At 47.5% G+C, this 27,566-nt stretch overlaps 1 protein-coding gene across 5 annotated transcripts in view; it reads left to right on the forward strand.

The window, feature by feature from the left end:
• The window catches only part of SMG6 (SMG6 nonsense mediated mRNA decay factor), a 227,424-nt gene that overhangs the window by 183,357 nt on the left and 16,501 nt on the right, over positions 1-27,566 (forward strand). For 4 of the 5 annotated variants that reach the window (XM_053893381.1, XM_053893382.1, XM_053893383.1 and 1 more), the window contains 2 exons: positions 21,402-21,578; positions 25,365-25,511. In XM_053893381.1, the coding sequence (XP_053749356.1) occupies positions 21,402-21,578; positions 25,365-25,511 (324 nt within the window). Of the gene's footprint in view, positions 1-6,730; positions 7,217-21,401; positions 21,579-25,364; positions 25,512-27,566 lie in introns of those variants that run through there. The other variant, XM_019429576.2, reaches the window with a different exon arrangement.

The raw sequence follows: 27,566 nt of genomic DNA on the forward strand, positions 1-27,566 counted from the left end.
TTGATGAACACAAGTTCTTAATTTAAATGAAGTCAAATTTTTTTCTTTTGTGGTTGTGCTTTTTATGTCCTTTTTTTTTTTTTTTAAGTTTATTTATTTGAGAGAGACAGAGACAGCATGAGTGAGGAAGGGGCAGAGAGAATCCCAAGCAGGCTCCATGCTGCCAACACAGAACCTAATATGGGGCTTGAACTCACAAAACCATGAGATCATGACCTGAGCTGAAACCAAGAGTCAGACGCTTAACCCACTGAGCCACCCAGGTGCTCCTTTTTTTATGTCCTATTTAAGAAATGTTTGCCTACTCCAAGATCATGAAGATATTCTGTATTTTCTTCTATAAGCTATTTTATCTTTAACATTTAGGTCTGTAGTCTATCTCAAATTTTTGTTTAAGGCATGAGGTAGAAGGAAGGTTACTTTTTCCCAGATGCCTGGTTGATCCAGCACCATTTATTGAAAGTTCCATTTTCTCCACCAAACTGCAGTAGTGTTTTGTCATAAGTTGGGTGATTGTATATGTTTGGGTCTTTTTCTAACTTTCTGTTCTGCTCCAATGGTCTGTTTATCTGTCTTTGTGCAATTACTGTTAACTCTTAATTAGTATTAATTTAAAAGTCTGCAAAATTTTCACAGTGACTCTGCTAGAGAGATATTTACTTCTTATTTTTGTATCCTTCTGTTCAATTGTAATACCTTTTCTTTCTTTCTTTGTTTCTTTAAGTAATCTCTACACCCAGTGTGGGGCTCAAACTCACAACCCTGAGATCAAGAGTCACATGCTGTACCGACTAAGCCAGCCAGGCGCCCCCAACTGTAACACCTTTTCATATGTTAGCTGGTTGGGGTTTTTTTTTATGTTCTTTTGTTTGTTTGTTTGTTTGTTTGTTTCATCCTTATTGGAGCAGTGCCTTGGGAATTTTGACAGGTCTCTCCAAGATTTTCAGGTACAGATAAAGAGAAACATTTTCTGGTGGAGTAGAGAAGGGAAACTAGAGGCAGAGATAGTTATAGCTGAGAGCAAAAAACCCTTGTTTTCTGTAGACAAGGTCTCTTAACTTAGCGTTCTTGTTTTGGTTTGTTGGCCTCTTTTAGAAAGAAGCCAACCTCAGCTTTGTCTTTCTTCTGCCTCACGTGGGCACCCACACCCAGTTATAAGCCAGCAACTGCTAAGTTCTTCTGATACCCTGGTAGGATCCAGTTGTGCCCTTCTAAGTGTACCATGACCTATCTTGGCTCTTGTCCTAGTTGCTCCAAGATGAGGGCATTTAACAGGGCACTGCTGCCAAGGTCTCATCTCCGTACTTATCAAACAGGCAGAGGACTGAACATCAGTTATGCTTTTCTACATTCCAGTCCCATCTGCATTTTGTCTTGCAGAAAATTCCTTATACTTTCTGGTATGTGATTGCCTAGGTCTGATATATGCATGTCAGTGGAAAACTGGAAGGATGGACAAAATATTTAGAAGCATGTGCTTAAAGCCATTCTAATTACAAGCCAGTGCTAGTTTTGTTTTGTTTTTTAATAAGTTTTTGGCCTTCCAAGCTGAAGACTTTGAAAGTCATGTTCATTTTATTAAGGTGAGCATTGTTCTTAAAACGTACTTGCATGTATTTATGTGTGTGTGTGACCTAATACTTCATAGCAAGTAGCTGTACTACTCCTGTAAAATGCAGGAAGAAACAATCCAGTGGTTCATGAAGATGTCTCTTAAGTCTTTCTGTGTTGGGACCCAAGTCTCTTGGCCTGCATGTGAGTAGCCCAAAGATTCAGTAAGCTGCACTGAAAAAGACGAAGGCAATGTCAGGTATCCAGAATGGGGTAGGAATGGTTGTTTTGAAACTCAAGAGTTTCAGATGATCTGCCTGTGTGCCTTTATTTGATCCTGCATGGATCTCTTGCCAGCTGGGTAAAAGACACTGGCCCTGGGATGAGGGATAACCCAGAATTCTGCGTTCTTGCGAAGCCAGAGCCCTTGCCCAAGCCAGCTAGTGGAGATGCAGCTGGGGAGAAAAGTCACTCTGTAACTCTTGAACTGGTTATAATTCTTAGGAATTGGTATGTAAATAAGGACGTACATCTAGAAGCTTGGAGCTCATTACACCTGGCTTCTTTTGTTTATTCATGTTGCTTTTTAATGTAGGAAGAGTATGTAGATAGTTACTAAGTTTTGTTTTTTATCCTCTAGTGGGGGAAAACACAGAAGTTTTTTAATTTTTACATTGTAATTCAAATACAAGAACTCAGAACTGACCCTCCAGTGATGTTTTTTGTCGAGGAAAGCAGTAATAGGATATTTAACTAGGAAGACCCTATACTTCAATTGTAAAGATATCTTCTTTCTCCAAGAATTAGGCCTGATTAGGGCTCACATTCAGTAATACAGAGTGAGAGGGGGTAAATCACAACTAAAAACCTTGGCACTTCTATAAGAAATTTAAATAACAGGCAGACATATAGAGATTCATAAATATGTGCTTGGTGCCAGCTAAACCGCAGAGAAGATACTGCATTTGTGGTCCAGGGAAGTTAAATATTTGTGGTCAACTTAAAATTCAACATAAAACTCTCATCTGTGATGGAAACTGTCCAGAAACTGCATGGAGGGCGTGCAAGTTGCATAAACTCACAAAGGCCTCTCCTCTCTCACGCAGCTGGGCTAGAAGAGCCTGTTCTCTCTTTACCCTGTGTGGCTGGCAAGCCCTTCTAAGGCTGTCTCTGCCTAGTGGCTCACCCCTTCACGTCTGCTCTAATGGCACTTTTTCCGGAAGCCTTTCCCTGTTCATCTTCTATAAAATAGCAGTCCTCTCCCCACCCTGTTACTCTCTGGCCCTCTTCCCCTACTTAATTTTTTCCATAGGACTTCCCACTTGTCCTGTGTTTATTTGCTTATTTGTTTCTTGGTCTCGCAAGAACGGTAAGCTTTACGGACAGCAGGAATATTGTTTTATTCGTTGCTCTATTCCTTATGTCTTGAATAAGGCTGGCACACATAGCAGGTACTTAATTAATATGTATTGAATGAATTCAGTGGAATATCTTAAAATGTAGCAAAAAGTTACACCCTGCCCTAGTAGAGGGTACTTTTACACAGTAGAACCTCAGACTGTGAGACCAGCCTGAAACACCTCAAATATCTTACTTTCTGTTCAGTAGTAGCTGTGTATTGTCCCTAACTGAGACTAGCACTTGCAGGCGATGCCTGAGCCTTCAGATGTACAAGTGCCTCTTGCCATAACATCTGGGTTACACTTAGAGATGAAATTAACACAATTTACTGTTTCAGTAAAAAATGTTACAGTGTTTGTTTCTGGCCTTCACATTTGATGAAGACCCTCCTGATGTTGATTTACTCTGGTAAAGTAAGCTAGAGAAAATCAGGGGCACCTGGGTGGCTCGGTCATTTAAACGTTTAAATGTCCAACTCTTCATTTAAATGTCCGACTCTGTTTCAGCTTAGCTCATGATTTGGCGGTTTGTGAGTTCGAGCCCTGTGTTGGGCTCTGCCCTGACCATGGAGCCTGTTTGAAATCCTCTCTCTGCCCCTCCCCTACTTGCATGCTCACTTGCTCGCTCTCTCTCTCTCTCAAAATAAATGAACTTAAAAAAAAAAATCATAAGGGAAGAGAAAGTACACTTACAGTACTGTATACTGTATTTATTAGAAAAAATCTGCATATAAGTGGACCTATGTTGCTCAAACCTGTATTTTTCAAGGATTATAGTTTATGATTGTTTGCATGTCTATGTGTGTGCTTCAGAAATAGCACTGTTTCTGGGCAGCATGCAGACTAGAGCACATATATACACTTCATAATCTTTTGTGATATGTAAATGCAGCTTCTTTTGCCCAACCTCTTTGTCATTTGAGACCATGCCGGGTTGTGGGGTCTCTTGTTACTGACCACTCCCAGACCTGATGGACTTGACTAACAAACAGCTATTTTCTCCAGTCTGCTTTGTTTTGCTTCCTTTTCTAGGTTTTTTAGTCCTCCCAACACAGAGAAACTCTGTTGCAATAAACACGTTAAGTTTTCTGGATGTGTTCCAGAACTTTATTGTTGATGATCTTTAGCATTTGGTATGAAATGTGTTTCACAAATGATGTTGATGATCTCTAAGATATGCTGTTAAGTTTTTAAAAATGGCAAAGTACATAACCATTTATATAAATACATTTATAAGAAGTATAGGGAGAGCCCACAGTTCATCATGTATGGCAGTGTATGCATATATCTCTGAGGGACACGACAGAAGCTGGCACAGGGCTGGGGAACAGAGGGTCTAGAAATCAGAATGAGAAGATTTTGTTTTTAAAATTCAGCCTTTTGTACTATTTGTTTGTTTTTACCATGTGCCATGTGTTTACACATCACTAAGCAGCTTCAGTTTGGCCTGTAGGTGCCACCGTATCTTCAGTGGAAGAAGCCACTTTGGAAGCCGAGATGCCACCATATCTTCAGTGCCTCCTAGAAGATGCTCTCATTGAGCTTCTCTTCTGCTTTGTCAGCAGCAAGAGTGGCTTTAGTCTAAATAGCAGAATTCATTGATAGCTTTTAATTCTGTGTTGTCAGTTTTAAAAAAGTTGAGGCTGTGTGGGGCTTCCCTACTACACGCTGGTACAGAAATTTTGTCTGTCTTTCCAGTGTGAAGCAGTGAAACTGTACCACAAAGTTCAGTTGACCATTGAACAACACAGGCCTTAGGGCTGCCGACCCCCTGCACAGTTGAAAATATGCATAAAACTTGGCTCCCCAGGGGCGCCTGGTTGGCTCAGTTGGCTAAGCGTCTGACTTTGGCTCAGGTCATGATCTCACGGTTTGTGGGCTCGAGCCCTGCGTCAGGCTCTGTGCTGACAGCTCAGAGCCTGGAGCCTGCTTCAGATTCTGTGTCTCCTCTCTCTCTGCCCCTCCCTGCTTATGCTCTGTCTCTTTCTCAAAAATAAACAAACATTAAAAAAGAAAAAATCTTGGTTCCCCCCCAAACTTTACTAATAGCCCACTGTTGATCAGAAGCCTTACCAGTAATATAAACAGTCGATTAACACGTATTTTGTATGTTATGTGTATTCTATATTGTATTCTGACAATAAAGTAAGCTAGAGAAGAAAATGTTAAGAAAATCATAAGGAACCATATATACCATATATGTTAACTAACTAGAATTTAAATAAAAACTTGAAATAAGGGAAAAAAAAATAAGGAAGAGAAAATACAGTATTATACTGTATTTATCAGAAAAACCTGCATATAAGTGGACTCCACGCAATTCAAACATGTGTCGTTCAAGGGTCAGCTGCAGTCTGTGATTGTTTGCATGTCTTTCTGTGTATGTGCTTTAGAAGTAGGATACGCAGCATTCATAGGTACTGGCTTGCTACCTCCAAGCCTGTCCTTAGTCCAATGACTTGGAGTTATTTAGTAAAGAACCGGAAATATATTCTGACAGCAGCTTTTTGGACTCTTTTGCAAATCCTATGAGGATATACTACATAGGCTTGGTGATCAGAAATGGGTCAGGTGAGATACCATCAAGTCCAGTGTTGTTTTGCCAGAACGACCTGCAGAAAAATAAGTCTCCCTGAATTAGATGGAAGTCACAGTCTTCATTCTGTTCTGTTTTGGTCATAAGAAAACTCCATGTAAGTTATTTATTTTGTCTGGGCTTAAGTTTACTCTCTATAAAATAGGGGGTGAAAGTAGTCTGTCCCATCATGATAGCTCATTAAGAATTAAATGAGATATTATAAGTGAAAATGTCTAGATTTTGAAAATAAAAGTCTCTCGATTTATATGTTCTTCATAGTGAGTGGAGAGGCAGTTAAGAAGACTCTAAACGAATAACCGGTTACAGTTTAGTCCCACACCAGATTCCCATATCTCTTCCAGATCATCCTGCAGTCTCTGTTGCTGTTTTCTGTAATTCATAAAGATTTCCTCAGACCTTCCACCGTCTCCGTTTTCTACCCTTTCAGCCGTTGCCATTATCTTGTGGCTTTGGATGTAGAAAACCTGTTGGATTTACCTTTGAAGCTAGGATTCAGGCCCAGTGCAAAATTAGGCAGGATTCAGAAGGCAAGGCAGGTGTGCTTACACTTGTGTTATCCCAGGACCCTCCTATAATGGTAACCCTCAAGTGAGGGTATGTGAGCCCTTCAGAGAACAACAAAACACTCTGAAAAGAAAATCATGCTGTCCTGGGTGTTCCAGAGCTTCCCATACTGGCCCCCTTCCGGCACCATTCCTTTCTGCAATCCCACCCCACTGTCAGCCCTGGCACATAGTCTCACGAACATGCCACCTGCCTTTCTCTCTCTCTCTCTCTGGCCCCATCCTTTGGCTGCTCAGTTTATTTTTTCCACATCCTCACCCTCTTCCAGTTCCAAGCTAAATAACCCTCACAGATGGCTTGTTCCATCAGAGCTGTTTAAGAACACAGGACAGTGAACTGGGGTCCAGAAGGAGCTGCCAAAGCCCAAGGCTGCCCTTCCTACAGAGGTCCAAGACAACTTTGTCATCAGCTCTTTAGAAGTCCATGGACAGTGAGCAGAGAGGCTGGCAGGTTGGGTGGTGGAATATCTCTTTAACAATATAATCCTCTAGCAGCTAGCAACTAGTTCTCACTTAGATTTACAAGTCAGAACCTGGAGCCGGATACATTGCATACTCCATTTTCCACAGAAGACAGAGCACTTTGTAGTTGGCATTTCTCCCCCACTTTTTTACAGCATGGAAACCCAACAGGAAATGGCAGTCCCATTTGTGTTTTGGATCGTGGTTTGAGTCCTTACTGAACCTCTTTGTGAACTCCTGGAGAGGTCTAGACCCCTGCCCTGCCTGACCTGAAGGGCAGTATTCCCAGCTGTCAGCACATCCTTGGGAAGAGGGTGAACTTCAGACGCCTAGTAGAAATCCTGCAGATGAGAGGAGACCCAGAATTTCACTATTTCTTTCCTGTCAGCAAGGACATGTAAGTTTCCTGTCTGCCTTGTCATCAGCTTTGGAACACTTTTCTCCTACATCCCTTCATGCATGCAATGGTCTGTAAGCTTCTGCCCCCATTCATTATCCCAGCACCCTCCTTCCCTCTGTCCTAATCAGATGGGTCTGGTTAATTTTGCCCTCATGACAAGACAGCCTTTTCCTCATCCTCACAGTTATTCCTGTGGGACGTAAAACCTCTCTGATCATGGTCTCCCTCTCTTTTCCCTTCCTTCTCTGTCCCCCTCTAACTGTACCCTTTGTAAGTCAGTTCCTCTGAGGTCACTGAGGAAGGGCAGTCTGTGCCATTTGCCACTATAGGAGTCTCTCTTTCCTCGGTAAGCAGAGTTCCCTTGAGAGACCCCTTCCCTTCCTCTGCTGAAAGCCATGTTGGCGGCTTCTCTGCCTGAACTCAGGCATAATGGGGCAGGGAACAATGGCATGTGTGCAGCGTCCTGGCTAGACAAAGGGAAGTTAACTCTTAGCCAGAGAGAGCAGACAGTTGAGGAAGCTTCCCCCGAAAAGAAGAGAGAAGGCAAGGAAAGACAAAATTCTGTGGCAGGGAGCTACTCCCTGAGAACTCAGGCAGAAATCAGCATCTCCTCCCTAAGCCTGATCTTTCTACTGAGAACCAAATTATTGTTCTTTCTCTTCTCTGCCTTCACGTCTTGCTCCAAGACCAAGAGCTGCCAGATGAACAACACACCCTGTTGCTTGCACAGTAAAAGTGTCTCAGGCTAATGGATTTGTGGAGCCTTGGGATGCCAGGTGGAAGGAGACGACTTTGATTTCCTTTTTCTTGTCCCCATGCTCCCTGGTGGACTTGCCTCTTTACGGTACATCCAGAGTTCAAGACTGTGTACTGCAGAGAACTTGGGGACACTCATATGTAGGTCTTAAGTTGGCACCCAGCAGTGACTAGTTTCCCATATCCATTCATTTCATCAACTGATTGGCTAAGGTCTTGCCCCTACTGTGTCCAGAGAAATGAAATTAATCTGAAGGATATAACTCCTTTTAAGACGGGTATGCTGAGAAATGTTAAATTTCATTACCTTTGTTCTTTCCTATGGCTTAGCCAAGCATCTGTTTGGTTTGTGTTCATCTGAATGCAGCCTCATCAGAACTGTTTATTTTGTCCTGGGGTTGGGCCTTTGGGTTGCTGCTGAGCGGGGCTGGGGGTGGGAGGCATCCCTTAGTGAAAAGGGCTTGAACTTAAGTCCTCTTCCCCAAAAGTACCATTTCCTTCTAAGAGGCTACAAAGTATAATGAACACAGACTTTGGAATAACACGAATCTGGGTTCAAATCCCAGCTTCACCACTTACTAGATGTTCGTTTCCTCTGAGCTTCAGTTTCCTCTTCCTCTTTCTGTCTCAAAGGATTACTGTGATAGTCAAATGAAATAACATAATGCCTGGCAACCAGCAGTTACCAGTTCATTTCCACCGCAGCTTTCCCAGTACAATGGGATATTTCAGCCACTGGGAAGCTGTGGGCAGTGAAAATTGCAGAGGAAGTAAAATGCTGACTTGTTCTACATGTTGCTACCCTGAACCTCCCTGATGGGTTTCTTGCATGCTCATGAGTTTTTTGCTTCTAGAATGTGCCCTACCCCGAGTTTGTATTCTGATCTCCAGAGACCACTTCTTACCTCTTTGCCCCTTGACTTTTCTTAAAGGGCCCTTCTTGGCTTTGGATCTGGCGAGAAGTTAGCCAGAAAGCTTGCCCTCCGCCTCCCGTGGGGAGGCTCGTAGTTTTGGCTCATACCCTCCAAGTGGCCTGGAGAGAGCTACAGGGTGTCGGAGATAGCCATGGGAAAGAAATGGCTCACAAAAAGATGACGGTGTGTGAGCCAGCAGCTCCCCACTGCCTGCTGGAGCAAAAGCTCAGTGAGGCCGCCGACAAGAGTCTTCAGAACACTAAACAGGTGATTAAAACATCAGTATGAGTCTTTCCAAACTTCACAGAAAGCCAAAAACTTAGTTTGGACACCAACAGAAATTTTCCGCTCTGGAGCTTTATAAACTGGTCTGCTGTTTCTTCCTCTGCTCTGTGGCCAGGGGGGAGCTCTGTGCTAATGATTCCATAAAACCCTCCAAGTCTTCCTGAGTGGCTTATCATATGAGAAGAGCCGATACCACCTTTTTCCATCATGAGTTGTCTCTAGCCTCTCACTGTTAGTTCAGATTCTGAAGCTTCAGCCCTTCTGAGAAGGCCAAGCCCAACTCTTGGCACTGACCCCTGTGACAGAGCTGAACTCCAGCATCAAGGTCAGTGGCAGAACTGTCTTTCCTCTCCTCCTTTCCAAGATGACTGCCCAGAATCATAGAAACGTTTAAGAATGGAAAGAGACCTTCAGAATCATCTGCATTTTGCAAACAAGGTTCAGTAAGTTAGCCAAGATCACATGAGTTAGGAAAGCATGAAGTGAACTTTCCTCTAGACCCTGCTCTCCCCAGACTCATGCCATGTCAGCCGCCTGTGGGAAGAGTGCCTCGCCCAAAGGAGGTCAGTCTTCAAGCAGTGAGCATCAAGAGACTGCCCGCTTTGAGTTTCTGTACGAAATCAGACTTTTCCCCTTGCGGGGATTGTGAGAATCTCTGCCTGAAGCACAGGTAAACCTTCTGGGTTCGTGGAGAGCTGCGGGCAGTTGGAACACTGGTTACGAGCAGAGGCACACGGGTGGGTGCGGAGCAAATAGGGGATGGGGATTAAAGAGTACACTTACCATGAGGAGCCCTGAATAACATACACGGTGTTGTTGAATTACTGTACTATACACCTAAACTAATGTAACACTGTGTGTTAACTATAGGGTAATTAAAATTAAAACCTTGATTACAAAAAAAGAGCAGAGGCACATTTTAGCTCCTTCATTTACTAGTTGTATAGCCTTGAGCAAGTTACTTCTCTGTGCCTTGGTTTCCTCGTCTGTAAAATTGAGATGATGACAGCACCTGCTTCATGGGGCCGTGGGGATTAGAGGAGTTGTGTATGGACCGTATCTGGCACGGTGCCTGGCATGTAGCAGCCGTTCACTAAGCGTTAGCTGTAGCTGTCAGGGTGAAGGAAGCACGCAGCGGATTTTGTCGTTATGGCTAAAGCCCTGTGGCATAAAGCTGTCCCAGGAAGTGGCTCTGGTGAGGTGGCATGAACACAAGGCTAGGAACTCCTTTCATCTGGCTTCACATCTCATTTAATTTACTCAAGTTTCAGTTTCTTCTTCTCTATAATCAGTACCTGAATGTAATAGTAGCTGCTTCAGAGTCACCTGGCTGGCTCAGTCGGAGGAGCATGCAGCTCTTAATCCTGGGATTGTGAGTGTAGAGATTACTTGAAAGTAGAACCTTTAAATAATAACAATAACAACAACAACAACTGCTTCCAGGACACCTGGAGGCTCGGTCAGTTAAGCATCCAACTCGACTCTGGCTCAGGTCATGATCTCACGGTCCACGGGGACTTCCTGTAGTCTTCCACCCTTTAAAGCACTGACTCTCAAACTTCAGTGTTCACTTATTTAGAGTACACGTTCCAAGCCCCTATCCCTAGAAACACTAATTTAGTGCAAAGTGGAATCCAGGAATATGCATTTTTAACAGACTCACTATGTGATTTTGATGCAGGTGGTTGTTTTGTTTTTGGGTTTGTTTTTTTTTTTTTTTTTTAATGTTTATTTTTGAGAGAGAGAGCAAGAGCTGGGGAGGGGCAGAGAGAGGGAGACATAGGATCCGAAGCACGTTCCAGGCTCTGGGCTATCAGCACAGAGCCCAACACAGGGCTCGAACCCACAAACTGCAGGATCATGACCTGAGCTAGTCAGACCCTTAACCGACTGAGCCACCCAGGCGCCCAAGATGCAGGTGGTTTTTAAAAATGCTTTTAGGGGCGCCTGGGTGGCTCAGTCGGTTGGGCGTCCGACTTCGGCTCAGGTCACGATCTCACGGTTCGTGGGTTCGAGCCCCGCATCAGGCTCTGTGCTGACAGCTCAGCGCCTGGAGCCTGCTTCGGATTCTGTGTCTCCCTCTCTCTCTGACCCTCCCCCATTCACGCTCTGTCTCTCTCTGTCTCAAAAATAAATAAACATTAAATAAATAAATAAATAAATAAATAAATAAATAAATAAATAAATAAAAATGCTTTTAGTGTTGGGTGCCTGGGTGGCTCAGTTGGTTAAGGGTCTGACCACCTCAGGTCATGATCTCACAGTTCATGAGTTCGAGTCTCACATCAAGTGAGCTCTAGCCCTGCTTCGGGTGAGCCCCACTTCTCCCTCTTTCTCTCACTTTCCCTCTCTCTCTCTGACCCTCACTCACTTGCGTTCTCTCTGTCTCTCAAAAAAAATGCTTTTTAGTGTTTAGAGGTATAGAAAAGGAAACTGATATTTATTGCATTTCTTTTGCATCCCAGACATTTACCTTACTTACACCTTATCTCAAACTATGGATGGACTTTAGTTAGTTAGCTTTAGTTAGCCAAGCTTGAGGCATGGGCCACGTATAAGATTCAGGACTCTGGGTGTAGAATCTGAAAATACAACTTAAAGCAGCCTTCTACCTCAGCCCTAATCTCAGAATTTCTGTGTGCCATATTTTTAATATGCCATGAGGATTCTTGAGATATGGCTGCAGTTTTTTTTCTCAGAGCACCACATTGGTGCTTTGAAGAACTTAGGTCTTACCCCTTGCTGAGGTGTGTTATACCCTGTCCAGGGGCAACAGTTCTAGTTAAGACAAGGCAAAACGTGCCCAGAGCTTGGCTTGTTGTGGTATCTTATTTCAAACCCAAAACTCAGTAGGCAACCTGTCAAAAGAGAGTACCTGTGTTTTATTGAGCCCAAACCTCCACGGGGAGCACTGTCCAAAGCAGAGAGTAGAATCTCTGAGTTTATCCAGGGTGTCTGTGTTGCACAACACAGAGTATGATTCACATACTGTACAGTGTGGCTGTCTCCCCTCTGTGATCATGTCATCCACACTATCCACGTACTCAGTGTGTGTTAGATGCTACAGATAGATTTTTCTTTAAATACACGTGTGTGTGTGTGTGTGTGTGTGTGTGTGTGTGTGTGTGTGTGTATACAAATTATGGTGCCTACCTTCAAGAATCTTACTTAGGGGAGAAAACAGGACAGACTGATGGGAGAAAGATACTGAGAAGCATTAACAAATCAACAGATCAGATTTGTAGATGTCATGAATTTGAGAGGGAACACATTCTCAGGTGACAAATGTAGGATCCAAATAAAACTTGATAGGTTACAATGAAAGAAGTAAATAACAAGATGAAATCAACTAGGAATAAAGGTAGAATCCTACCTTATCCAAAAAGTCAGCTGCACATAGCAAGTAGCACGCAGCACAATCGTAAGTAAACAGGTTTTTTTTTTATAGCATGGGGAGGCCTCAGTGAAGGAATGTTTAAAAGGGAACAGTGGAGAGCTTGCACTTAGTGGGGGGAGAGATTATTTAGCCATTTATGTGGAAACACTTTGGGGATTTGTTGATTAAAAAGCTCACAATGTGTCCTTAGTACAAGGTGGTGAACAAGAAAACCAGTACAGTTTTGGCCTCAATTCATAGGACGGAGGTATCCAGAATGGAACAAGGAGGAGATGTTCCGTCTGTTCTCAGCTGCCGGCTCACACGTGGGCACTCGCTCTCAGAGACACATTAGTCTCAGTGAAAGTCTTGGTGAAAGAATAAGCAGGATGTTGAGACAGTTGAAGTGAGGAGCAGTTGAAGGAAGTGGGGCTGTTCAGCCTAGGGAAGGTATAATACAATCGACTTCAAACCATCCGAGGCCAGTCAGGTAGAAGCAGAACTTGGGGGTTTTTATGTGGCCCCCGGGAACAGAATTAGAAGCACCAGGAGGCAAATTTGGGCTTAAAAGAGATAGACGTTTCTACCAATTAGAAAAGTCCAAAAATGGAATGGGCTCCCTGGTAGAAAATGAACCCCCTTGTAGAGTCAGAATAGTAACAGACCTCTCATACAGCGTGGTCAATACTGGAAGATAACAGGAAAAACAAAGAAATCCATTAAGTAGGTAACAATAAAAATTACTCCCACGTTTCTTAAGCATTTGATGGTTTTAAATCCACAGTCTTGAATCCTCCCCACTTGAAATATTCAGGAAAGGGTTGGATCACTGGGAGATGATATGGAGGAGGTTCCGGTTGTAGCAGCGTGGCTCTGAAAGGCGACTCTTCGTGGAAGCAGTACACATGCTGAGGGCTGCTAGTGAGGTTAGAGAAGGTGAATGAAGCGTTGGCCTAGGCTACAGGTGCTGAAGGGACCACCTGTGGACTTGGGAGAGTTAGCATAGGTTGCTGTGGAATCCCTCTCTAGTTGAAAGTTCTGTGAGGTCAAGGATGGCGTCTGCCTTGTTCTCCCTTATGTGCCCAAAATGTCTAACACATAGTAGAGCCTTAGGAAAAATTTGTGGGCAGTGGGCTGGCACATTGAGTAAGACTTCTTAAGAAAGACTTTGTATCAAACATAAAGGAAGACGAGGGAATGAACTGATTGAATAACAGCAAAGCCTCAGAGGTGCAAAAGGGAGCCAACAGCATGTGGGGGGATATCAAACAGGGTGGCCTGGGGCCTTGAATTGAGGATTAGGGAATAATAGCAAGAAGGGAGAGTGGTGATACACAGTGGGGAGGGGACGGTGGGTGGCAGAGGGCTCAGACAAGTCAGGGAAAGCGTTAAGAGAGATCGGGATTTCATCTAGTAGTGAGGCTGAGCCCGAGGGAATTAATTCTCCATCCTGACTTCCTGAGGACCCGTCACCTAAAAGGGATAAAGGAACGCTGTGCCAGGTCTCCTGGGGCTGTTTCTTCCTCCTCCTTGAGGGAAGAGGAATGAGGATTCTGCCACCCTGCGTGCTGCAGGTCATAAGGCCAGGGTGACGGATTTCTCTCTTAGGACAGAGGCAGAGAGTCTTCCATATACCTGATCTGAATGTGACCCGCCACCCACTGGAGCCACCGGGGACTTTGTTTTCTACTGAATCCTCAGGGCCTGGAACAGTGCCTAATGCACACAGTAGGCATTTAGAAAATATTTGTTGAATTGACTGTTGACTAAGTGTGTCGAGTGCTGCAGATATCTCAGAGAGGGTATTCTCCCCCACACACGTAAAATAAAACTAAGAACAAATTTGGTGAAGGAACCTGAACACAAACCTAAAGGGTGGTCTCCTGATCCTGGCCATCTGGAAGCAAATAAGAATGTAGCTCAGCGTAACTGGAGCCCAAGATAAGTGCTCCTAGCCCAGAACTAACTGGCAGTGTAGAAACAGACTGCATGCGGGTATTTGCAGACTGAGACAGACATGAGGACTTTCATCCCCAGGGGCTGAGCTTGTAGCCTCCCCTGCTGGTTCAGTAAGTGAGGGCCCCAGCGCCTGTGTTCCAGGTTTCAGACCAGCTGAAGCCAGCCAGACCTGAAAGGCTTGTGTTGGCAGTGCCAGTATCCGCCCCTGACTCCTGCCGATGTGGGTGGCTGCTCTCAGAGCACTCTGCAGGGGAAGCGGATTGGACTGCAGCCCAAGCTACTGCTGCCTATAGTTTGCTCTCTGCAACGGGCTCATGTTGAGAATGCACCTTGCTCGTACAGCCGGAGCTCAGAGCTCTAGAAAAGAATAGTTTCTTTCCACGAGGGAACCGTTGGAGAAGAGCAAGCTGTACTTTACACAGGAAAATCCAGACTCCTCTCTCTGGCTTTGCTCAGAATTCCAAGCTCAGGAAATTCAGGTGGGTAGAAAATGCCACATTGGGGATTTTCTCATCATTTCTTTTGTATTGAGGAACCTGGAGCAAGGATCCAGCTGGGTCTCATTTAAGGAGGATAGTGCTAAAAAGACAAAGCCACCACACAACCCCAGTATGAAGTAGCTAGATGGACAAGGCAATCTTGATATTCAGTGCAGGATTTTAGTTCTGTTGTGTGTGTTTATCCTAAAGCCCAGGTCCTTGAGGCCTCTCTAGAGTCCCACAGAATGCGTGTCTATGGTTAGGCCTAAGAATCTCTGTGGAGATTAGGAGGAGGGACAGCTAGAGAGAGGCCAGGCCTTGCTTCCACCAAGTGGCCTACCCAGCAGCCTGGATCCAGCACCTTAGTTCTGAGTAAGATATTCCAGCAGCCTCAACAGCCAGGTGAACATTCCAGAGGAGTGCCAGCCCCATGTTTCCTTCTTCATTACCTCTGAGTCTGGCTTCCACGCATGTCTGAGCAGAGTGAGGCAGCAAGGAAGAAGAAAAAAGAACAGCCATTCATTAATTGAGCACTTGGCCCGGGCATCTTGCTGAATGTTTGATAATGCATTATCTCTTTTAAACCTCAGAACAACTTGAGCAAACAGAGGCTCAGAGAGGCTAAGTAACTTGTCTGTAGACACACAGCTAGGAAGTCGTAGTTAAGACCAGTCTCTCAGGTCTCTCTGACTGTGAAGCCCAGGCTCTCGATCAACCCCGTTTATTGCCTCAACTTGCCTCTTTCCAGAATGGACCCATTGTTTCTACTGTACTTACCTTCTCAGTGCCAGGGTATGCTCCACAATTCTGTTCCCTCGACTCTCCCTCCAGGGTGAACATAATCTCCCTCCCAGTAGCCAGGTACCTGCACCTTTTGGAATATACAGTAAGACTATTAGGATAGCCTCTTCCCTGTCCCTGAAGTCTTCTACCTAACCATTTTCCAGTTCCCACCCATCCCTCTCTAGGAGACTTCAGGGCAGTGCAGGGGTGCAAGTACACGCACGCGCGCGCGCGCGCACACACACACACACACACACACACACACACACACACACAGTAGAGGTGGGTGTGGCGAGCGGCTGCCATACCACTCTGAACAGGCATCTGCGTGTTGTCAGCTGATGGGTAGCGCCCCCCATTGCCTCCACTGTGAAAAAAACACAGCTGTTGGGACCAGACATGTGGAATGGGGTGACTGCTGTGGGCTGGTCGACGATGTTAACATCTCATTTTGTGATTCATTGACCTCTCAACTAACACAGACTAACCATATAGGACTAAGGAGTGCTGGGTCTGGACATTGGGACCGAAAGTGACTGCAGGAGAGGCCTGCATTTAGCTGCGTTGCATAGAAATGGGGCCCCGTTGCAGCAGGGATAGGGAAATGGTGAAGTGCTGAGTGATTCCCTTGACAGTGTGCCCAGGGGTTTTCAGGTTATGTGTCTAGCACAGGGACCTGTGCCTCTTCTCCCTCTGTCCCCTTTGTCATTCAGCACCTGCACAGGTTCTTCCTTTCTTTCCCCTCTGACCCGCCACCATCTCTCATAGTCCAGTACCAATTCACTCGGATTTCAGGTAGGCTGCGAATGTCTGTCTCCCCATCGTAAGCTACTCCCTGTGTCTTCAGAGTGAATGTGCGTCCTTATGGCCAGCTCCCTCCTGCCTCTGGAGTCCGCTCCCTGCCTGGAAACCCCTCCCTCTAGGAATGTGAATGAACCACTTCCTCTGTCCTCCCAGCTCCAGAGGATTCCCTGTGTCTGAACTTTCATTGGCAGGCCTCTTTGTAGGCTGACCCACCCTTGGCCACTACAGAATTGTCCTTCCCACCCTGTAGTCTCCTGTGAGGGTGAGTCGTGAATAACCAGAGGTTCCCAGTTTGTGAAAACACTTCAGTCTGACTTTAGCTTCTTGTAGCCAATCTGTAGGCTTGGCTTATTAAAGATGATAATTAACCCATTGCTAATTGACCTCAGAAGCCAGCCAAACAGCCTATATTCACCAGCCTTGGTGGTGGATTTGCAGGCTATTTTAAGCTTTCTTAATAATCTCCGCAAGACTTCACTTTCTGTCTGCATCTTATTTGCTCTAAGGACATTCTGTAAAATTAACAAGCTATAAAATTTGATTGAAGGTTTCAACAAATGTGAGAATAATTGGCTCCATTTAGAGAAACAAGAAAAACAACCTGTAAACTTCAGTTTGTAGAGGAAAACCCATGTGATTTTTTCTCTTTAACCAGAGGAGCAGTAGCAAGCAGGACTTTTTAAGACCAGAAAAAAATAGAGAACTGGCCGATAGTACAGGTTTAAATTCTGGTTCCCCCAAACCAAGAGTTCAGAAAAAAGAAACTACAAAATCAAACCAGCCCCTGTTGTGCTTGTGCCTTCCAAGAGGCCCGTTTGGAGATAACAGGGACCCCAATAAAGATGGAGTGAGTGCCTCATTCCCTAGAACTTGCATCCAGAGGCCTGGTTCTCAGAGCTCTCTTGGCTACACGGGCGCAGGGAAGGGAGGAGTGTTCTCCCTTCTCTGTGGCAGCTCTGAGGTGTTGAGTCTTGTAACTCAGAGGACATCAGTCAGTCTGTGGTACCTGGTGCTCAGTTCCTTTTCTCTGTCTGTCGCCCTCCCCCACAGTCCATAAGACAGATCTCTTTTTCTGTTCCTTCCAGGGCATCTCTGCCCAGGCCGGGCTTGTCTCCTGCCAAGTGGCTGTAGAACACTCCACTCCTTGCTTATCAACCCCACCTAAGGTACCCCAGACCAGTAGCTCGGTCTGCCTTCCCTCTTCTCTCTTGACCTAGAGGTTTCTTCCTGCTTTCCACAAGACCTAACTTTCCACATAGCTCCAAGCTCCACTTACCCCATGCATGCTCTCATTATACCTCTAAGGAACTGAGCCTGTGACAGGACAGACTCCTGTGTGGCCTTGCCACATCTTGCTTTCAGTCCTCCTTTCTGCTTGGCTCTTTGCGTGTGGACCTGATCCAGTGATAACCGGAGCCCTGAAGCTAGAGGTTTCAGTTCCCACTGGTGGGGCACGCTGCCTCAGATGGTTTTCAGGGGAACGGAAAGGGGCTTTCTCTGGGCGCCTTTCTTTTAGCTCTTCCCTGACCTAAAACCCCAGTTTTCTTTTCAAAGCTGACTAGAGTGATTTGTGTGAGACACTTTGTCCATCAGTGTTGGAGTTCCTGGTAATCTCCCACACAGTGAGTCTCCCTCCAGAAGGGCCAGAACTGCTACTGAGAAGGTGCTGGGTCCCAGGTTCCCTGGGGTAGTCCCTGGCCAGCAGCCCTTTTACTTACCTCTAGCCTGTTAACAGCCCATGACGGAGGCCTCCCCTGCCCAGCTCTGTCTCCTCTAGAGAATCTAGAGTTTGCCCAGAGCTGCAATGTACAGGCCGCTTACATTCTGTGTTTTTCATTGATATAGAACGGAAAAATGTACTCATGAACAGAGCTGTTGTGAGGATTATGTCATAGACTTCAGCTGGACTCCTTCCTCTCCAAGCAGGGAGCCCAGCTTTAACCCCTGTCCTACCAGGAAGTCCTTCTTGGCCAGCCAAAGAGCATCTTGGAATTGGCTCTTTATGGGTGGTTCGAAGGGCTTCTTCCATCACGGTGTCCCTTATTAACCACATTTAAACTTTTTCCCCAACTCAAGTGCTGGAGTCTTTGTCTGGGAGAATATTCCCATAAGCCTCTTGTAAACTACAGGACCAAGAGAACTGTGGTCCTCATTCTGCTGGGCTCATTCCTCTGGCCTTAAAGTGGAATGCTTTACCAGATAGGCCAGAAGGCTGGAGACAGAAGTTTCTCTATGCCCCTGGGCAAGCCCTAGACTTTCTCTCTCAGTTCCCCCATCTACTAAATAGCTAGAAGCCCATTTCTCACTCACTTTGGAAACCTAAGGAGACAGCACAACCTTGGCTGTCCTCCCTGCTAGTTGGATTGCAAAGGAGGGAGTTTGCAATTCCAAAAGGCTGGGTAGCTTGTCTCTCTGCAGACACCTAGAATTCTCTTTAGATCTTTTAGTGGCATCTCAGAGATCCCAGTGGATCGAAACCCTTTTGAGAATCAGCCAGGAGTGCCCTCGCCCTAGGGAAGGAACTAACTGGCCATAGCAGACAAAATCCCCAAAGAAACCTTGTTCCTTCTAAACATTAGAGGGACAATCAAAAAGGGGGGGCGGGGGGGGGGCGGACACGACATGCCTTTTTGCTTTTGTGTCCATGTGAATGACAATCTCCACTGATCCCCTAAGGATGTGCTGCAGGCAGACTCAGGATGTCTGCATCCTTGGGGCCCCCCTGCTGTGCCCTGGAAATCCCCATCTCAGGAGTCCCACGTCCATAATGTGCCCTTTCTCCCTCTTGGCCACTAATCACACTTTCTTCCTGAGCCTTTGAGCATGCCACCAAGCCCATGCTGTAAACAGCAGGAACTCTTCTCACTGCCTATCAGCGGGCACACACAGCCATGGACATGCTCTGCTCTTCTGGGCACATTTCTGCTGCATATTCAGCAAGAGTCCTGGCATACGTCTTACCATCCAGGTGATGCCAAGGACCATGGCAAGCTTTTCCTCTGTCTTCCTCTCACCCCTTAACCCCCACCTCCTCTCCATTCACTGGTAGCAGCCTCACACTGAAAAGGAAAGTCCTGGACCCATTACATAATTCTCCATAGTGCAAGCAGTAGCTGGGGCATAAGGTCAGAGGTCATAGTGGGGTCAGGTGGCTGACACACACTGTAACGACAAGGTGGTTAAAATTAGACCACAGAGAGGAAACTGGCAGTCTTGTGGAAATGCAGAAGTTTCCTCTGCAAGTGAGAGGCTGGGGATGCAGGGAGGCCACTGTGCGTGCTGCCTGCCAGGCCATTACTCACTGCAGCTCTGTTCTTTAATGCTTTTTAGCCCCTGCTTCTGTATTCCCTAGCCTTTCTCATGACATGTTTGAACAAACACACGCAGTGGAACCTGTGGCTACCTGCCCTGGCCCAAGTCCAGGACCTGGCACCCCAAGTTCAAGATGGCTGTCCTTTCCTAAGCTTTCGCTGGGTAGCTGAGCACCTGTTAAGTCAGCTTCTCAGGTGGAGGTGGTCGAGACTTAGCCTGAGATTCAGGCCTATAAAGCTACCAGGGCCATTGGTGAGGGTGAGCAGGGGGCACTCATAGGGAGAATAGCAGGTTTGGCTGGGAGAGGCAGCAAAGGATAGAGTCACAGAGTTGGAGTCACAGCTGACTGGTGCGTGCTGCACTTGCCCTGGCCAGCCAGCTGGCACAGTAGCGCTCAGCTCCACAGTGTCCTGGAAGACTTGGATCACACCTGCCTCATGTTCCCCTGCGCCCGTCGGTCCTTACTGCGAGCCTCCTGTGCGCCCCACTTGCCCTTAGCACCCCCTGGTAGAGAAGCACAAAAAGTGCAAGATGTATCCCTTTGCTACCAGTGGGGTTATTGTCCAGGTGAGGGGCATATGCACCTGTAAAACAAGGAGCAAACAACCAAAGCCAGTCTCCAAGTTTGTACTTTACTATGTGATACAGACGTAGAGGTCCCTTTCGTGGTCTGGAATGGGAAAGCACGGTGGAGGGCACTCTCCAGGGGCTAAGGTTAGTGCTGATGAGGCAGTGATGGCCTTCACCAGTTTCCAAGCTCCAGATCAAGCAGGGCTCCTCCTCTTCCTTGGTACGTGCCCTGCCAGTAAGGAGGAAAGGACCCCAGAGGCCAGAGATGAAGAGCAGGGCATGCGAGGGTGCCAGCAATGCAGACGGGTTTACAGGTGAGGACACACCTGTGTGGTCTCACAGGAGAAGGACCCCAGACAGAGTGACTACGGAAACTTCCTCTGAGACACTTACAAATTTGACGATTGCTCAAGATATTGAATTTCATTTCAGCTAAATCAGCCCCAGTTTCTCTGACAGCACTGGCTTATGTGCTGATGTGGCCACATGGGAGCAGGATGGCGTGGACCCCTGGAGGAGCAGAGCTTTGGTGAAACACCCCCTACCTGCTTTGCCTGTCTCCCTTCTCCTGACAACAATTTCCTGCCTGGCCCCAGTCTCTTGAGCACGAGAAGCTCTTAGGTGGAGCAGGAACCTGTCAGGGGAAGCCTGAAGTGATCTAGCTGAAATGAAACAGCCAAGAAAGCCCTCATCATTCATTTTGCACTCAGGCTAGAAGGGCTCCTCTTGGGAACCGAGAGAGAGGGGAGCCGGGAGGAGAATGGAGTGGCCGTGAGGGTACCAGGAAGCTGTATTCTGTGAAAGCCAGTGTTCTGTGCTCCCTCCTTCCTTCTATCAATTAAATGCTAAACTTAGAAGAATCTAGTGTATTCTTTTTTTATATCAGGACCTCAGTAGAAGAAAGGCAAAGCCCAGAGGGCCTTGATCGTGGGGTTGTCTGCTCCCCCAGAGATGACCTAGGAGAGGTAGTGGTGCTCTCTTCCTCCAGAGGACCTTGACCTCAACCCCCTTGCCCTGGCCCTCCTTCACAGTCTCACACACGCTCAAACTCCCGCTCGTTCACCCCACAGCCTTGTCGGGTAACTTTGACACACTTGTCACGTGCCCCTCTGCCAGCAAACAGTGCCTGTCATCTTCATCTTCCCTTTCAGAAAATGCTGTTTTGCTTCTCTCCCTCTCGCCCTGTAGGTTATTGCAGCCGACTGCAAAAGGGTCACAGTGCTGAAGTATTTTCTGGAAGCCCTTTGTGGACAAGAAGAGCCTCTGCTGGCATTCAAGGGTGGAAAATATGTGTCAGTGGCACCCGTCCCAGACACCATGGGAAAGGAAATGGGAAGCCAAGAGGGAAAACAACTGGAAGATGAGGTACTATGCGGGGAGAGCCCGCTGTGGCAGAGGGAAGGCTCCCCTCCCCGCCCCCAACCCTGCTCTGCCCATGGCTGCTGCTCTTACCCTGGTTATTTATAACCGCTCACAGCAGTATGGATGTGGACGTGACCAGCCAACTTCTCAAGAGTGCACTCTGCTGGTGCCCCTTCCTGCCAGTCCCACCCCAGTGTCTCCATCTCACTCTGCTACGAGTTCCAGATGCTTCTTTTTAATGTTGCATTGGAGGAGAAGGGAGGGAAAGAAAGAGTTTAATAATGTGCAGCTCGGGAGGCTTAGGAAAGGGAGTTGGGGGTGGGGGGTGTTAGGGTTCAGGCTGAGGATCAAGTTTATAGATGTGTGGAGCTCAGCGCAGCACAGGCCTGAACTCCAGCCTCCAGCACACGTACAGGAAGAGCTGACATTGCTGGCCCCGTGTGGAAAATCACCCCCTCCCCCGGCCTACTCTCCCTCCCTCGCTCACTCCCTCCCTCCCTCCCTCCTGCACATCCTGATGTGATTAAGGAATTCTCCTCTTGTTTGTTTGCCCTTGGTTGTTCCTGTAGCCCTTGCTTCACTCCAGACCATGTGTATATGTGTGTGTGTATGCGCGTGCGCACGAGACCGTGTACACACCCCTGCTAAGCCCCACCACCGGTTGCCCTCCTGTCCACGTATGTGTCTTCTTGAGGGGGATTGTTGTCACAGGTCTGTGTGTGCTGGGTTTGTGTGTTAGTTGAAACAGAACTCTGCCGCCGGCTGCCCTGCTGGCTGTGGGTTCTGAGTAAATGTGAGTGTGTGGTGATGCCGGCACATGCATGCGTTTCCTATCGCTGCCAGCTGCCCTGCTGTCTGTCTGGGTGTGGGTAGCTCTGTCTGGGTGTATACACACACACAGCTCACTTATGCCTGAAGGTTGACTCTCCTTTTTTCCTCTGCAGCGTTGAAGACAGAGGAGACTTAGGTGGGAAGGAACGTGGGACTTCAAGAAGGGACGGAAGTGATTGTAGCCAGAGGCCAGGTCACCCGTAGGCCAACACAGTCATTTGGCCCACAGCAGTCTCAAGCGCCTGGTGGAGCAGGGTGGGGTGCAGGGATGAAATCAGCAACAGGCCAGGGAAGCCAGATGTCAGCTGGAAGCTGTCGTTTGTGATCTGAAGCAGTGATAGAGTGGCCACCTTTGGTTCAGAGTCTTCAGAGCAGCAGAGTCTTGGACTGGCTTCATTAGAATAGCTGGAGAACCCCACCCCACCCCTGATGACACAGGGCTCAGCTTCCAGGACAGAGGTGGTTCCAGGGATAAAGCTGAGCCCATGATTCCAGACTCCAGATGAAACCTGGGCAGGGAATAACGGGAAAGAATGAGCTGTCAGTATGGGAGGAGGCGGTGGGTTGCTAAAGCCATCGGGGTGTCCAGGCTTGAGGTGGGACGGAGCATGCCACCCAAGCCCTGGGTGCTGTGCAGGGAAGCATGGGTGGGGCAGCGCCTCAGCCAGCTGTCTCACCCACACTTCAAGGCTGAGGCAGACAGTGGAAAGTAAGCAAGGCCAGCATCCAGGACTGCTGTGAGAGATGTCCTCTGGCTGGTGGAGCCCACAGTACCAAATCCGGTACCAAATCTCACCTCAAGTGAGGCCCGGAGAGAAGGGCACAATGTAAATGCCAAGGGGGGGCCTCCTCCACTCTTAAGAGGATCAGACCAGCTCTCCAGGCCCAGAGTTTGGCTGTGCCACTCTCTCTCTCCTTCTGAGGCTTATTGACCAAACAAAGGTTATGACCCACACCATGCTGCCCACTTCTTCCTTTTCCCACGAGCCTCCTGGGTTCCTTTATGTTAGTGGCCCCTGGGAAACCCTGCTTACCCTGGTCTTTGTAATTTCATAACCCCACACTTCCTCGTTTGCTGTGAGAGCTGAGTGAACCTCAGACAAGCCTCACTGACCCCCTTTTGACCTCAGTCAAGCTTACTCCAAGCCCCGTGATAACCCTGTGGATCTCTGATCAGAGCAGGCAGAGGCAGTGTTCCCCCAACAGGTTAGTTAGCCATCCTGTCCCACTGACTCTGGTCCAGGTTAACCTCACGAACAAGGAAGCAAATGTGTAGACCGAGTCTTCCTCCTCATGGCCTGGGCCTCCCAGAAATGAATAGTCTGTGGGTCGTCAGATGCATGGTGACTGTGGACAGCGTCCCAGACCCCTGAGACTTCTTGGATAGTGACAGTTCTAACCCCATCCTGAGACCCCCGTCTCTCCCTAAACTGAAAGATTGGATCACTGAAGCTGGTTGGGGGAGGAAGAAGGAGACGGTGATTCTTTGTTTCCTCAGGCATCATTCTTCATGAGCAGAAGAGAGTCCCATTCCTTAGAGATGCTACCAAAACTGTCTTCCTACCCCTAGATTTTGCTCCCAAGACAAAAGCATCACCTATGCACCCACACACTATACCAACCACTTTCAGCCCAAAGAATCCTTCAGAATATCATCTTGAGATGGACAGTTAGAGGAGAGAGCAAGACTCTAATGAACAGGTCCCGGGTGGGCTTAGTGGAAGCCTGAGCCATTCAGGGCTGGGCTGGCCTTACTGTCTAGATTCAAGACCCCAGCCTTGTTGGTAAGAGCACATACTTTGGAGTCAGTCCCACTGGAATTTGAATCCCTGATCTACCACTTATTACCTTTGACCTTGAGCAAACTGTTTAACTCTCTAAACCTCAGTGTACTCATTTATAAAGTAGGGATGATAGTGACACCTATTTCACAGACCATCGTGAGTATTAAATGAGTTGATACATGAAAAACACTTAGCCTAGTTATCTGACCAACAATAAGCATTCAGTAAATGGTAGCTGTTATTGTCATAATCATTGTCATTATTATCATCATCTAGTTAGAAACACAGGAATCTTCTCCTACTAAATCACTCCGTGTTACCCATGCTAATGCTGTCCCTCAGAGGACACTGTCTTGGGCAGCTGCATGTTCTCTGCTGACCAAGGTCAGAAGTGAGAGAGTGAGGAATGGAGCCTGGGACCACCCGGGGAGTGGGGGCTTCTGAGAGCTGAGGCTGCAGGCGGGGAGGAGCCATCCCTGGGGAAGGCTCCACCAGCCTGGCAGGAGGCTCCTGAAGCTAGCCAGCCATCTCCTAGCCTGCCCAGACCCAAGGGGGCAGCCGAGCAAGGTCATGTCATGTGAATTCCTGTAATGGGGCTCAGCAGCCCCCACACCGCCAGGCTGTGGTCTTAAAAAGAAACCAGGGCAAGGTCTGCTGAGCTACAGCATCTGCTCCCTGAAGCTATCTCGGGGGCAGGGGAGCTTCCACGCCTAACTCACAGCTCTTGGCCAGAATTGATTCCTATCAGATCATTAGCAGGAATTAGGTCTAAATTGAGTGGTTCAGCTTTCTCTGTTGTTTTCCCCTTTGGTGATTTCAAAAGGAAAATATGTTCTAAGCAAGACTTGGTGAGTGTGTGCAAAGGAGAATGGAGAGCTGTGTGTATAAGCATGGAAGTATATGTGTGTGTGAGTCACTTCTCCTGTGGACATATGACTCTCCAAGAGGAAAGAGCCTGGAGTGCAAAAGGGAGCAGTTGCTGTAGGGCAAGGTGGCAGCTTCTGTCGACTCCCTCTCTGCCTGAGTTGAAGGAAGCACACACCTTGGGGTCCTTTGTAAGGAAAGGCCATTCTTTCCATGGAGTTGGGAGTGCTAGGAGGACAGAAGGGTGGGGCTGGGAAGGGCCATGGGCTCACAGTCTCCTCTCTCCCCTGGTCTGCTCCACCACCCAAAGGAGGAGGACGTGGTGATTGAAGACTTTGAGGAAGATTCAGAGGCCGAAGGCAGCGGGGGTGAGGATGACATCAGGGAACTTCGGGCCAAGAAGCTGGCTTTGGCCAGGAAGATAGCTGAGCAGCAGCGTCGCCAAGAAAAGATCCAGGTGGGGCCTGCCTGGGGAGGGTGGTTCCCATCAGGGTGGTGGCTGTGTAGGGCATGGGGTGGGGGGGGGGTGGGGAGTGTGAGTCACAAGTAGGGATAAGAAGGACCCTCTCAGGAAGAGACGGTCTTGCAGTATCCTTACTGGTCCCACCCATTTTCTTTCTCCATCACCAAATTCTGGTAGCATTTTTGGTGCCTGGAGTCTCCCTTCTCGTGGACTCCAAGGCAGAAGCAGGTTCTTCTCAGAGAATCTGCTGAAAGCTTCTTCTCCAGTGATGATCTGTGAATACACACCTACACATATACAATCTTCCACACAATTTCGGGGTTTCAGAGTCCCCTTAAACCTTATCCAGGCACTCCTGGAGAGGTCATAGGTGCTCTGTTGAGAACACCACTTCTCAGGGAAGAGAATGTCATAGCCACAGTCTGCTTATCTGGATTCCGAGTGTAATGACTGAGCCCCTCTGGACAGGACACACTAAACCCTCCTGGAGAGAAACTACTTCATCTCCACACGCAGTTCCTCCACCACCAGCTCAGCTGTGGACCCGTACCTGCACTTGCGGCAAGTTTTTCTCTATGGCTCTCCCAAGTCTGTCCTTTTACACTGTATAAGCTCACTTCCTCTTATCTGGGGCTCAGGGCAGACAGCGAAGAGCCAGTCATGTTCCTCCCTTTAAAGACTTTAAAGACCGTAAGCATGGGGAAGCATCGGGCCTCTTTAGGAATGTCTTGTTTCCAGTCCTCGCTTCAGCCGCCCCTTGCCTTTGCCACAGGGCTTAATGTTCTGTGGTCAGGCAGACCTGATCACATTCTTGGGCTCCACCACTTACTGGTTTTGTGACTTCGGGGACATTAACTTCTCAGAGCCCGTTTCCCCATCTGTAAGATGGAAGTGGTACTAGCGCCTGCCTCCTAGAATTGCCGTGAGGCCTACAGGAACCAGTGCGTGTAAAGCACGTAACACAATGAATGGCACACGGTGTGTGCTCCGTAAGTGGTCACTGTGGCCTGATACTTGTCTAAACACCGAGCAGAACTCTGCCCCGGGAAGGGGAATGAATACCATTTGGGATCTGTTGCTCTTGAGGTATTCATGTCCCTTGGCTGGTTGGAATCAAGTGTGTGGTACCTCCTACCAGGTCACTGTCATGGTGTGGCTGCCTCCTCAGCCCTTCTAGGGTCTGTGTGTAACCCTCTGTTGTGGCCTGCAAGGCAGCTTCATCCTCAGGCTGTCTTTCTTCCTGTCCTGTGGTTATTTTCTTCCTCACCATCAGTCTTTCCAAAGGTTCTGTCTATACTTGCCGCCTCCATGTCCTGACCCTCAACCCAGCAGTTATGGAAACTGTGGTGTCAGAAGTCACCAAGTACCTGTCTTCATCAAGTCTCAATCCCCGTCATACTTGACGTCCCTGTAGCTTTAGGCCCTGAAGCCCCCTTCCTGCAGCCGCCAGTCAAGCACAAGCAAGCCCTCTGTTGGCCACACCTCCCTCCTAGGCTTCCTCACCACCATTCTCTTCTTGGCCTCCTCCTTCCTGTCACTTCTTAGTCTCAGTGTGCAGAGTTGGCACTCAGCAGATATTTGTTCGGTGACTTAATAGACAGTAGCAACTAGACAATCCTCTTAAATTCCTCACTGGCTTTTAACCCCTTCTGCTCATTTATTCCCTTCTCTCCTGTCTGTTCCCATTGCCACAGCTGCTGCTCTAGGCCATGTACTGACTTGGATTAGAGCAGTCAGAGCCCACGCATTGCACAACTCCAGGGGGTGCTGTTTACTCGGTAGTCTGCGAACGTGCCGTCCGCACACCAGGATCCTCGCTGCCTCCAGGGCACCTCACGTGTGGTCATCCTTCTCTTCCCAAAAGAACTGCTCCCCTGCTCAGAAATCATCTGTGCCTCTGCTTCACTAGTAAAATCTAATTCCTTACTATGGCATTTAAGGTTTTCTTGTCTGTTCCCAATGTTTTCTCAGCCTCTTCTCCTCTCGCCCGTGAGCCTTACGAGCTGTGTGGCATTGGGCAAATTATTTAACTTCTCTAAAACTGTTTCC

The sequence above is a fragment of the Panthera pardus genome, unplaced genomic scaffold (genome assembly GCF_024362965.1).
Source record: "Panthera pardus isolate Hobbes unplaced genomic scaffold, ASM2436296v1 HiC_scaffold_3, whole genome shotgun sequence".
In the NCBI taxonomy this organism is placed as follows: domain Eukaryota; kingdom Metazoa; phylum Chordata; class Mammalia; order Carnivora; family Felidae; genus Panthera; species Panthera pardus.